This window comes from Enhydra lutris, unplaced genomic scaffold (assembly GCF_002288905.1).
Source record: "Enhydra lutris kenyoni isolate GAN:26980312 unplaced genomic scaffold, ASM228890v2 scaffoldscaffold6, whole genome shotgun sequence".
Classification (NCBI taxonomy): Eukaryota; Metazoa; Chordata; class Mammalia; order Carnivora; family Mustelidae; genus Enhydra; species Enhydra lutris.
In genome coordinates, this window is record NW_019154090.1 from 44,705,530 (window position 1) to 44,719,639 (window position 14,110).

Here is a 14,110-nt window from a genome sequence, read left to right on the forward strand (position 1 = left end):
TGCCAAACTCAGAGGGTCTTTAGTCTTGTATTTAATCTTAGGAACATACATGGAGGGCACATTCTTCACTCTCATAGCTCCAGATGTATTTAATTCTGAAATAGCCTTTGCTCCAATGGGCTGCCAGGTAAAGCTGACCATGTGATGTCACACGCCCTACTTTGGTAGGTGTTTGCTGTTCAGTCTGAGAAGTCAAGACTTGAGGAAACACACCTGATGGAAGAAAGTCTGTAGGGCCATCTAGAACTAGAGAAGTAACTTGCAGCAGGAGCAGAGGGTGAGGGGAAAATCAGATACAGATAAGGAGAGCAGGCAGTCCGCAGCCAGTGGCTCAGGCCTGGCCTTTTCGAGACTCTTCTGGAGTCCAGACGAGCCCCACCCTTCCACACCGAAATCCTTCCTTCCAGGGACCCTCTTTCCCTCCTTCCTTCATTCTCTCCTGCTCCTTCTACTTTGTTTCATTTCTCTTTTCCTCTCTCCCTGTCTGATTCCCTGCCACAGCATAGCCACTGTACTTAAAAATAACTTTTTATCATGTTAGAAATGATAGTCATTTTTTAAAAATAGAAACAACAGATAGTCAAATGAGCAGAAAGAGAAACACTAAGAGTGAGTGACCCTATCTGTCAACCACAGAAATTGACCATTTGAACAGTTTGTTAAAGTGTTGACAGTAAAACAATAGAATGATACCATGTATGTTTATCAAAATAGAATGATACTGTATAAGTTATAAAATACAACTTTTGATACTATACTTACATAGTATCAAACGTACAACGCATTTTCCTGATGTGGAATATAGTTTACCAATGATTTTTGTTGGACATGTTGCATCCCATTGTGTGGATGTCCCATTGTCCTGTTAGCTGATGCCTTCTGCATTGCTATGGAGGTAGATTTCCTGTCTGTATCCAACCATCTCGTGAGTGATGGATGACTGGCACCTACCTTGAGGTGCCACACCCAACCCCTTTCCTAAGCTCTCCCTGACCCCCAGATACCCAGTTTCACACATCTATGTGGGGTTGGCCCAGGGTTTACCTGACATCCCTCCTGTATATCTCACTGTATGCCCTTTCTGTTGGCTGATTCCTCCCCAGGGCTTTGCCACGTGATGCCCAAATACCCACCAGTTGTTTCAATTTATTTAAAAATTCGGCTAAACCATGTGTCCTTGTTTAGACAAAATCCCCAGGGATGTCCAGGACTAAGTAAATGTTTGGGATCAGTGTAGTCCAACTCGCCTTGGATTTCTAAAATGCCACATTTAAGTGCAGAGCAAAAGCTTAAATCTATATGCTCTCAGGAAAGCTTTATTGAATGTAACTATGTACTAAGTTCAGAGTCTAGGGGCAAAGTGCAGGTTCAGCTGCCACCAACAGAACCTCATGTTTTTCCACATGGTTCTCAGTTTGGTTGCCTGAGCTGGTGGGGAGCATGTCTCCAGTTGGTAGGTCCATAGCCATTAGCGGCTGAAATAGAAAAAGGGATCGTGACATGGGATTTATCAGGCAGCATCTTCCCTTTTCATGTGGGTTCATGCAGCAGTTTTAGCCAGCTTCTAGGAGACACAGAGCTATGCATCTTCACCTTTGAAAACTTATGAACTAAAAAGTAGCCTGCAGCATGTACATGTGTACTTCTTGCCCGTGAACTTGAACCTTCTTCCTGGGAACGGACCTCACCAAACAGCTGACCCTCCTCAAACCTAACTGGCAGGGAATCACCTTTCACTTGTTTCTTTTACTTACAGAAACTTCTTTAAGAAAAACCTGAAATTTTTTCCGATCACCATAGACTAGGAGGTTTTTCTCAAAATGGGGCTGTGAAAAAATTTTTAAAAATTAACAGTTTTAACACACCTCACAGAAGAGAATAAACCCAGTTCCTTGTATTAGCTGTGCGAGGTATTGAATAGCAGAGAACCTGGTTGTAACCTAGCAACTGATTTAGAAACGTGGAACAATGCAATCACAGTTTAAAATATCCCAAGGAACATTTAGTCATTAAGTCCGGTATGTGGTTGCAGACACAGGGTTAGCTTCTGTTGAGTTTAGTCAATATCTATCACTGTCATTTGCAACGTGTGATAAGATGCAACCTGTGTGTTATATATGAAAAACAAAATGCTATGATAAAGTTTCCAAAGTCCAGAAATGTTTCTAAAGTTGTTTTTTTCTGATTTCCCCCCCACACACTTCCCCCGCCACCAGGGTTTAGAAATAGTAACTGGTAGTGCAAAAAATGGGACTTACTTCCGGATACATATCAACAAGTATAAAATGGTGGAAACCATCACGTGCCTTTCGAAAGAGCCTTTCCCTGCCTCCAATTACATCCGCCTCTTTGGCCAGCATGAGCAACTTCTCAACAACCTGTGTAATCGGTACGAGGACAAGCTGATCCCAGATCTCTACAGGTAAGTTGAACATTACACTCCACTAAGAGGAGATGCAAACATTTATAATGTCTTGTGAATGAGGGACATGTTTTGTGATACACCAGAAAGCCAAACAGGAACCCATGGGAGAGGCTAGAAGGGCAGAAATTTTATTCTAAGATAAAAGAGAGTATCTGACCACTAGCACTGAAGAGAGTGAGGGTCACATGGAGAAGTGCATGGACTCTTGATGTGTCCATATGTGGTCCCCATGGCTATGCACAGGCCTGGATCCCAGACACATCCAAGCACAGCCTTCATACCAGCCAGGTCCAGATGAGATGATATTCAAGTCCCTTTCAACATGGGGCTGCTGAGAGTGGTCAGAAATTGAAGAGGGAGATTTGGGAGCAGGATATGGGAGCACGTGGTCCTGGTGGGAATTCCACAACCACAGGTAAGGTATTTGTGGCCCCAGCCTTCCTCCCAGCATGTGCTCAAGCAAAAGGGGAGGCCACTCGTATAAGACATTGTTGAGGGGACTCTGCACAGCAGGGTGGTTAGACTCTGTGATTTGTGCCTCTGTCTTTTCAAATGCTAAGACATGTTCTCATGCTATACCCCTGGGAGGACTAGAATCTTAAGGTAGAAAGCTATTCCTGGACAGTCTGTTGCTTCAAAAGGTTAGAAGAACTTCCTTCTCTACACAAAGCAAGATAATGACAGAGCCAGTATCAGATACAGATGTAGGACATAAGTCATAGAATTCCAGTGTCCTTGGGGCGCCTGGGTGGCTCAGTGGGTTAAGCCTCTGCCTTCAGCTCAGGTCATGATCTCAGGGTCCTGGGATCGAGCCCCACATCAGGCTACACACACCCCATACCATTATGACATTTTAGTAGATTAAATGTTGTTGCTGGTTTGGTTTGGTTTTTTGTATGCCCCCAATAATAAGGGGCTCTGCAGACCATTCACACTCTTGACAGTGAATGAAGAGTGATAACTGAGTAATAATGTAAGTTTTTGCTTTGTAGATGTTCTTCAGCTTCTGTGAGAAGAATGTGGATTATGAAACATTTAAAGCACTCAATGATGCATGTCTTGTCTATGATGGCCGACTTGTGATTGATACCAACTTCCACACCAATGACATAGCCATCAGAGCTGCTGGCTCCCTCACCAAATTCTCCAATAAATATTACTCAAATGAGTGGACTCACAGCAACTTCAGTTCCAAAGAAATTGGCTTTCAGCTGGCAGCAGCTATGCTCACTCTCTTTGACCCAACCCTTGAACCTGTGACTGAGCCACCGGCTGATCTTGACCGACTCATCCCCATGTACAAGGGAGCCAAGATCCAAGGTGTGTAGTAGGCCACCTTCTTCCTTCTGATGAAGCCACCCAATGGATCTGGATCAGTGCTTAGGGCAGCCCTCCATGTTTCTCTTGGGCTTGGTGAGGAGATTCCTCTGTCTCAGTGGGTTTGCACAGAGACAGAGGAGGGCTCAGTCTCATTTTTAAACATTTATTAATGACCTGGCATTTTATTGTGGTCCTTTGTATTTTGAGCATGTAGTATGGATCACACCATAACTGTGGTCCCCATTTTACAGATACATAAAGAGACACTGGGAACAATCAGTAACTTGCTCAAACTAACCACAACTGGTTAGTGGGGCAATGCCCGGACATCTTGCCGAATTTTTGTTCCCACTATAAGCTCAGAGATAAGGAGACCATTCCAAGCACCCCAGGCCTTGGCCTTTTATCTATATGAATAAACCAAACAATTCACAACTGTAAAAACAGTCCACTTCCATCCCTTAAGCCATATTGACCCCTAAGGAGATCATCATATGAGTAATACAGGATTTCTTCGTGTTTGGCTGATGAGAAATATCACTGAAAGTAGTGTCTTTGAATATTGTGGACCTTCCACCACAAAATGCTATTTATGAAACTGTAAGTTCATTTCCAGGAGGTTGATGGACCAACCTCAGAAGCCATCCATGGACCCCCTAGGCGGCTATCCATTGACCCTAATCCAGTAAACAGAACATGAGATAAAGAGACACAAGCTGTACATACTAGTCCTTGTCATTTTCTACCTAACTAAATGAATTCTGACAGATCCTCCTCTGTGTCTCACTTTGGATTGAGAACTTAGGAAAGGTGGTAGCTATGGGGAAAAAAAGGGATGGGTGTGAAAGACCAGAGTTAGATCAAGCTCATACTATGGGACAAGCTAGAAATAGTAAGAATTTCAAAATGATAATTTTCTAAAGTATTGAATACAAACTTTGTTGATTTTCTTTAATAACATCCACTTTAATATTTTGGTTCTATAATGAAAGAGTGACAGGGAATGGGAATATCACTGCAACATTTAAAGTCTCTGTATGTCTTGGTCTGTCTTGGGCAGGCATAGATTCGAGTGCCAGGGGTTATGGGAAATCACAGGATACACAGGATTAGTTTGGCACATCTTCTTGGGGCATTTCTGGCTATATTATGGGGTATGATGACACATTCACATTGATTTTGTTAAATAACATCAATCTCAGGGAGTTTCTTGCTAATACTATACTTTAGGGGGATAGTTTGAGTAACATACACCATGGTAGGCATCTCTGTTTATCCTATGTCCTATGTGCTATGTACAGATAAATAAACTCTGTTACCACTTCATTAACAACTAAATTAAAATCTGGAAAATTTGCCATTCCCTATAGGAGGCATTCTTCCTGGGTCTTACCATTATCTACATATTGCCAAACCTGCCATTCCAACTCCCTTAGAGGTACAAATGGCCCAGCCTAATTTTGTAAGTATTATCCCTGAATTTCATTTTACTTTCAAATATCATACTTTGTTTACGTGGCGATGAAATTCTTTATTCAGAGTCTTTAGTATAATGTACTGGTTCATCAGAGAAACCACTGTGGTAGCCAGCTCCCAAGATGGTCCCATGATTCTGGCCCTTGTGTGGTCGCCTCACACATGAAATAGGGCTGACCTGTGTAGTGAACAGAATATTGGAGAAATGACAGTGTGTGACTTCCAAGGCTAAGTCATGAGAGATGTTACAGCTCTAACTTGCACCCCCCTGGATCACTTACTGCCATGTTGTAAGGTCACCCAGCCCACCCACTGGAGAGGCTAATGTGGTAAGGAATTGAAGATTCCTGACCAGCCATTAGCAACTTGTCAGTCATGTGAGGGAGCTGCCTTGGACGTGGATTCTCCAGCCCCAGTCAAGGCTTCAGATGATGTGGCCCCAGCAGACATCTTGACTATAAACTTATAGGAGACCTTGAGCCAGAGTCCTCCCAGCTAAACTGCTCCTAATTTCTGACTTCCAAACACTGAGGTAATAGTTTATTGTTGTTTTAAGATAGTGTTTTTTAAAAAAGACTATTTTTTAGAGCAGCTTTAGGTTCACAGCAAAATTGAGAGGAAAGTACCAAGATTTCCTATGTACCCCCCATCTCCATTTACACAGAACCTCTTTGGTGATCAGTACCCCCACCAGAGTGGCTACACTCTGGATGTGGTTACATAATGGATGAAACTTAAATCAACACCTCATTGTCACCCAAAGTCCACAGTTTACTTCAGAGTTCACTCTTGGTGTTAAACATTCTATGGGTTTGGGCAAATGTATAATGATGTGTCCACCATTACAGTGTCATACAGGGGAGTTTTGTGGCTCTAAAATTGCTATGTTCTCTGCCTATTTCATTTACCCCTCCACACAAACCCCCGCAACCACTGATCTTTTCACAGTCTCCATAGTTTTGCCTTTTCCAGAATGTCATATAGTTGGAATCATACAGTATGATTTCAGATTGCTGCTTTCACTTAGTAATGTGCCTTGGTTTCCTCTATGTCTTTTTATGGCTTGAGAGGGAATTTCTTTTTAGTGCTGAATAATTCCATTGTCTGGATGGAACACAAATTATTTATCCATTCACCTGCGGAAGGACAGTAAGTCGCTAACTTTTGAGGTAATCTGTGATGCACCAATAGATAACTAAACACCTTTGTGGCATGGTACAAATACATTGTTCAGGGCCTGGGATGTCCATCCAGAACCCATTGTTCTTCCTCCCTGCCTGAATTACCTCAGAAGGGCCATCCAGGAAAAGCAGAAGCTATGGGGTAGGATCCCCGCTGGGTTCAAGGTAACTAGAAAGGACACAGTGTGGTTGGTCAGTAGGCAACCTCCTCAGATTAGATCCTCTGGTAGACGGTAGACGGTAGACAAACTGGTGTTTGTCATGTTTGCTTTTTTGTGAGTGAGGCAGACACTGTAAGTTGCCTATTTTCTTATCCTGAATATTTTTAAGAGTTAACAGGCTGACCAATGTAAAAGAAACACATTTCCCAGATTTCCTTGAGTTAGTGTTAGCCCCGTGGCAGGTTTTGGCCAATGAGATGTAAGTAGAAGCTGTTGGAAAGTTCCTTCAAGGGAGGCAGACTCAAAATGGCACAGGCTATTCGCTTCTCACCTAGAAAGGAAATCAGAATCCCCGATCATCTGTGTATTTCCTCTGGACATAGAGCAAGTTACCAGCTTCTTTGTATTTCTGGTCCTATCAGGGATCACATATAATGTAACAGTGCCTTTAAGGAACAAAACAGGTCACTAGTGCATGGTGGATGTTGTTGTCAATTATAGGTCCAGATAAATAATGAAACGTGGTTCTTGTAGGGGAAGGATAGAAGCTATGTATTTAAAACTTATTTCTCTTATGCTTCTCTCAGATTGTTCTAGGTATATCCTGTATACATGGTCTGATTCCAGATTTTCTTGCAAATAAAAGAAAGATCATAGAAGAATAGTGTTATGGTGTCTATTGCTGTGTAACAAAACTTAGCAACATGAAACGGCCATTTGGTTCTGCTCACAGATTCTGTGGGTCAGGAATTTGGGCAGGGCACAGTCGGTGGGAATGGCTTGTCTCCCTGCCCCACGGTATCTGGAGCCTCATCTGGGAAGACTGGATGATTAGTTGTGACTCAGTGGGTGGATCCTATGAAGGCTTGTACTCAACTGGGCTGAGATGATTCAGTCACAGGCAGTGCTGACCAGAGCATCCCACCTGTGCTATCCTGGTCACCTGGGCTTCCTCACGGCATGGCAGCCCCAGAGTGGTCAATCTTCTTGTGTGATGGCTCAGGGCTCTGAGTGCAAGTGGAGCTGCAGTGCCTCTTATGACCCATCCTCCATAGTCACATAGTGTCCCTTCCCCACACCATCTGTTGGAGCAGTCACAGCCTCCAACAATCACAGAGAGAGGACACAGAGGTCTCTCAATGTCAAGGTCATATTGCAGGTGAGTATGTGGGATTGGGGACGTCGTTGTGGTCATCTTTGGAAAATACAGTCTGCTGCCAGTGACACGAGGCATTACATAGGATGAAGCCCAGATGTTGTGTTCAGGGGCTGAGCACTTTGGTCATCAGAGATAAATAATTGAACCCAAATATTACGTTCAAGAGCTAGAAAATATTGGACTTGGTTTCAGACAGAGCCAGATTCTTCAAGGACACTGTGTGATTTCCTGCATGGGGTGTCATTTATTTATGAACTCCTGGCCCTCTCTCTGAATAAAGTCAGAGAAGGTTTTTAATAAGGATCCCCTTAAAAAGGGCCTTTTTTTTTTTTAAGATAATGAGTTTTAATAAGAATGCAACTTAAATAGATTCTTTGGCTGGTGCTATGACAGTATTTGAACAGGACCCCTGACTTTAATTAACCATTTTGCCAGGTGGGCCTCCTCTTTAATTAGTACAGAAGATCTAAACAGATTTTTTTTTCCATTTTATTCTCCAAGAAAAAAAAAATGTAGGATGGTTCCATGGCAATCTTTTAGGGTTGGAATTAATTTGATTAAGTAAAATTGTTGCCAAAATGGTCAGGCAGTTACCTAAATAAAACCAATTGATTGAGAATGAAGCCCATTGAACAATATTTCATGAGAGAAACTGAATTGTTATTCTTCCAATAAATATAGAGCAGATGAATTTTATCAGACTTTTATAGCACTCACTAATTGGAATCTTTAAGTAAGAAGACACTTTAGTAATTCATGAGCTCTCTGAGAGGTAACCTGACAAAAAGAAGAAAGGGGACCCCTACATAATAAACTAATTTACAGATTCCAGTCCACATGCTTTGTTGGCTTATACACCATGGAATAAAGAAATTTGTCACAACAAATTCTGCCTTGGATACCATCAAATTTAAAATTGTGTGTTCATCATGAGAGCTGGGGACTTGATTTCTTGCACACCAAGTCTGACTACTCCTGTATCTTCCATTTGGCATGAATTCCACAGCCATTTTCCAGCCTTTGTCAAAATCATAAAGGAACTCGAAAGGATAATTGTATTCGGGAAAAAAGGAAGGGGGAAAAGTACTACACCAGAACCAGTGACTCTGCCAAAATCTTAAATTCAAGATCCACATTTAAAAAAAAAAATCCACATTTCCTAACTATTTACTTATATACTTAAAATAAAGGAAGCAACTAGACACATCCCACAGAATTGGAAAGTGTATGAAATCATCATCATTACCTCAAAATCCCTTATGGGGTGGTAGGGCTGGAAGTTGCCCCAAGCCATCATTTTATGGAGCGATTTTCTGTGATGATAGGCGGGAAGAGTTCTGGACTTCACTGTATTTTCCTAGCCTGTCAGTAACTGCACCTAGGAATGACCTAGGAAATTCAGATAAGACTGCCTGGTCCTCTCAGAGTAATTTGTAGTCTGAGAAACCCATCTGTATGTGACTTGTCTTTAATGTCAATGCAAAATATTTCGATGTGTTCCCCATTCCCAGAATGGCCCCCTGGTCATGCTAACACAGTGCCAGACCTCATTAAAATGGACAAAATTACTTCTGTAGTTGAGATTGGCTCTCATAGCACCGCATGGTCATTTTCCCCCCCAACTGCAATATGGCCGCTTTCTGCCCTCTTAAAGCCCTCATAGATTAATGTGCGAAAACACACTGAGGCAAACCCAAAGATTGTCATTCAATCTTTAAATTAAAAAATAAGACCAAACAACCCCCAACAGATAGAGTGACAACAAATCATTGAAAGCGATGCTGACTGTATCCCCCTTCTGTGGAACAATGTGGCACAGCTCTGCAAACACATGTCAAGATGCCACCAACTAAGTTACTGTGGCCCTTGTGTTTGAGGTGCTTGGCCTTGGCCAAATCAGTCCCTCTAAACAAAGAGTCCTCCTGAGCAGAAGTGAAATGCTTTGCAAAGTCCAAGTCCATCATATGGGTGGATCACAAGGTATGCCCCTTTGATGCCTGGGTTCCTTTCCTTAATCCCTCAGCTTAAAGAAATTTTAAATCCCACAAGACCTTGTGGGATTGTGGACTCTGCCCTCCAGTGAGCCCTGAGGAAACCTGGCACTAAATCTATGGAGTTGTTGTCAGTGACCCCTCTCCTGGACCCCTCAGCTGCCCTACCCCTGAGGCCGGGGAGAAGCCCCTCCTCAGAGACTCACTCGACTTTCCACCTAGGCACCCTGCCTGAGAATAAAGGTGGCCTCCCACCCCTGGGGTAGAAGGGAGTCTAAGCCTAAAACTGTGAGTGCCAAACTCAGAGGGTCTTTAGTCTTGTATTTAATCTTAGGAACATACATGGAGGGCACATTCTTCACTCTCATAGCTCCAGATGTATTTAATTCTGAAATAGCCTTTGCTCCAATGGGCTGCCAGGTAAAGCTGACCATGTGATGTCACACGCCCTACTTTGGTAGGTGTTTGCTGTTCAGTCTGAGAAGTCAAGACTTGAGGAAACACACCTGATGGAAGAAAGTCTGTAGGGCCATCTAGAACTAGAGAAGTAACTTGCAGCAGGAGCAGAGGGTGAGGGGAAAATCAGATACAGATAAGGAGAGCAGGCAGTCCGCAGCCAGTGGCTCAGGCCTGGCCTTTTCGAGACTCTTCTGGAGTCCAGACGAGCCCCACCCTTCCACACCGAAATCCTTCCTTCCAGGGACCCTCTTTCCCTCCTTCCTTCATTCTCTCCTGCTCCTTCTACTTTGTTTCATTTCTCTTTTCCTCTCTCCCTGTCTGATTCCCTGCCACAGCATAGCCACTGTACTTAAAAATAACTTTTTATCATGTTAGAAATGATAGTCATTTTTTAAAAATAGAAACAACAGATAGTCAAATGAGCAGAAAGAGAAACACTAAGAGTGAGTGACCCTATCTGTCAACCACAGAAATTGACCATTTGAACAGTTTGTTAAAGTGTTGACAGTAAAACAATAGAATGATACCATGTATGTTTATCAAAATAGAATGATACTGTATAAGTTATAAAATACAACTTTTGATACTATACTTACATAGTATCAAACGTACAACGCATTTTCCTGATGTGGAATATAGTTTACCAATGATTTTTGTTGGACATGTTGCATCCCATTGTGTGGATGTCCCATTGTCCTGTTAGCTGATGCCTTCTGCATTGCTATGGAGGTAGATTTCCTGTCTGTATCCAACCATCTCGTGAGTGATGGATGACTGGCACCTACCTTGAGGTGCCACACCCAACCCCTTTCCTAAGCTCTCCCTGACCCCCAGATACCCAGTTTCACACATCTATGTGGGGTTGGCCCAGGGTTTACCTGACATCCCTCCTGTATATCTCACTGTATGCCCTTTCTGTTGGCTGATTCCTCCCCAGGGCTTTGCCACGTGATGCCCAAATACCCACCAGTTGTTTCAATTTATTTAAAAATTCGGCTAAACCATGTGTCCTTGTTTAGACAAAATCCCCAGGGATGTCCAGGACTAAGTAAATGTTTGGGATCAGTGTAGTCCAACTCGCCTTGGATTTCTAAAATGCCACATTTAAGTGCAGAGCAAAAGCTTAAATCTATATGCTCTCAGGAAAGCTTTATTGAATGTAACTATGTACTAAGTTCAGAGTCTAGGGGCAAAGTGCAGGTTCAGCTGCCACCAACAGAACCTCATGTTTTTCCACATGGTTCTCAGTTTGGTTGCCTGAGCTGGTGGGGAGCATGTCTCCAGTTGGTAGGTCCATAGCCATTAGCGGCTGAAATAGAAAAAGGGATCGTGACATGGGATTTATCAGGCAGCATCTTCCCTTTTCATGTGGGTTCATGCAGCAGTTTTAGCCAGCTTCTAGGAGACACAGAGCTATGCATCTTCACCTTTGAAAACTTATGAACTAAAAAGTAGCCTGCAGCATGTACATGTGTACTTCTTGCCCGTGAACTTGAACCTTCTTCCTGGGAACGGACCTCACCAAACAGCTGACCCTCCTCAAACCTAACTGGCAGGGAATCACCTTTCACTTGTTTCTTTTACTTACAGAAACTTCTTTAAGAAAAACCTGAAATTTTTTCCGATCACCATAGACTAGGAGGTTTTTCTCAAAATGGGGCTGTGAAAAAATTTTTAAAAATTAACAGTTTTAACACACCTCACAGAAGAGAATAAACCCAGTTCCTTGTATTAGCTGTGCGAGGTATTGAATAGCAGAGAACCTGGTTGTAACCTAGCAACTGATTTAGAAACGTGGAACAATGCAATCACAGTTTAAAATATCCCAAGGAACATTTAGTCATTAAGTCCGGTATGTGGTTGCAGACACAGGGTTAGCTTCTGTTGAGTTTAGTCAATATCTATCACTGTCATTTGCAACGTGTGATAAGATGCAACCTGTGTGTTATATATGAAAAACAAAATGCTATGATAAAGTTTCCAAAGTCCAGAAATGTTTCTAAAGTTGTTTTTTTCTGATTTCCCCCCCACACACTTCCCCCGCCACCAGGGTTTAGAAATAGTAACTGGTAGTGCAAAAAATGGGACTTACTTCCGGATACATATCAACAAGTATAAAATGGTGGAAACCATCACGTGCCTTTCGAAAGAGCCTTTCCCTGCCTCCAATTACATCCGCCTCTTTGGCCAGCATGAGCAACTTCTCAACAACCTGTGTAATCGGTACGAGGACAAGCTGATCCCAGATCTCTACAGGTAAGTTGAACATTACACTCCACTAAGAGGAGATGCAAACATTTATAATGTCTTGTGAATGAGGGACATGTTTTGTGATACACCAGAAAGCCAAACAGGAACCCATGGGAGAGGCTAGAAGGGCAGAAATTTTATTCTAAGATAAAAGAGAGTATCTGACCACTAGCACTGAAGAGAGTGAGGGTCACATGGAGAAGTGCATGGACTCTTGATGTGTCCATATGTGGTCCCCATGGCTATGCACAGGCCTGGATCCCAGACACATCCAAGCACAGCCTTCATACCAGCCAGGTCCAGATGAGATGATATTCAAGTCCCTTTCAACATGGGGCTGCTGAGAGTGGTCAGAAATTGAAGAGGGAGATTTGGGAGCAGGATATGGGAGCACGTGGTCCTGGTGGGAATTCCACAACCACAGGTAAGGTATTTGTGGCCCCAGCCTTCCTCCCAGCATGTGCTCAAGCAAAAGGGGAGGCCACTCGTATAAGACATTGTTGAGGGGACTCTGCACAGCAGGGTGGTTAGACTCTGTGATTTGTGCCTCTGTCTTTTCAAATGCTAAGACATGTTCTCATGCTATACCCCTGGGAGGACTAGAATCTTAAGGTAGAAAGCTATTCCTGGACAGTCTGTTGCTTCAAAAGGTTAGAAGAACTTCCTTCTCTACACAAAGCAAGATAATGACAGAGCCAGTATCAGATACAGATGTAGGACATAAGTCATAGAATTCCAGTGTCCTTGGGGCGCCTGGGTGGCTCAGTGGGTTAAGCCTCTGCCTTCAGCTCAGGTCATGATCTCAGGGTCCTGGGATCGAGCCCCACATCAGGCTCTCTGCACAGCAGGGAGCCTGCTTCCCCCTCTCTCTCTGCCTGCTTCTCTGCCTACTTGTGATCTCTCTCTCTCTCTCTGTTGAATAAATCAATAAAATCTTTAAAAAAAAAAAAAAAAAAAAGAATTCCAGTGTCCTTGATACCCAAAGAATTCCAGTGTCCTTGACTGCTAGAATCAGAAGCAATCTCTCTTTCCTCTTAAAAATGTGTTTAAATTGGGGCACCTGAGTGGCTCAGTCAGTTAAGCTTCTGCCTTCGGCTTAGGTCTTGATCTCAGGGTCCTGGGATCGAGCCTGAGTTGGGTTCCATGCTCAGTGGGGAGTCTATTCCCCCACCCCATCTCCACCGCCCCACTGGCTCATGCTCTCTTTCTCTCTCTCTCTCTCTCTCAAATAAATAAATAAATAATTTTAAAAATATGTTTAAGCTGCAGACTATATCATACAAACAAAAAAGCATATAAAACATGTATGTACACTTTAAGGGATAATAATACTAGAATTCTGTGTCCCTCCCACTTTTTTTTTTTTTTAAGATTTTATTTGTTTGTATTAGAGAGAGAGAGAGCACAGCATGGGGAGAGGCAGAAAAGAAGCAAGCTCCCCACTGATCAGGGTGCCTGACTGGGGCTTGATCCCAGGACCCTGAGATCATGACCTGAACCAAAGACAAAATTTTAACTGGCTGAGCCACCCAGGTGCCCTGGCATGCCCATCTTTCTTAAGAAAGAATTTCTGGGAGCATCTGGGTAGCACAGGTGGTTAAGTGTCCAACTCTGAATTTCAGGCCATGATCTCAGGGTTGAGAGATTGAGCCTGTGTTGGGCTCTATGCTCAGCAGGAAGTCTGCTTG

The 14,110-nt window shown here is 43.1% G+C and overlaps 1 protein-coding gene across 1 annotated transcript in view; it reads left to right on the top strand.

Moving 5' to 3' along the window:
- Nucleotides 1-14,110, top strand: part of LOC111141643 (cilia and flagella associated protein 61) — a 280,919-nt gene that overhangs the window by 213,213 nt on the left and 53,596 nt on the right. Inside the window, exon 24 of the mRNA XM_022494366.1 lies at nucleotides 2,217-2,422. Coding sequence (XP_022350074.1) covers nucleotides 2,217-2,422 — 206 coding nt within the window. The remainder of the gene's footprint in view (nucleotides 1-2,216; nucleotides 2,423-14,110) is intronic.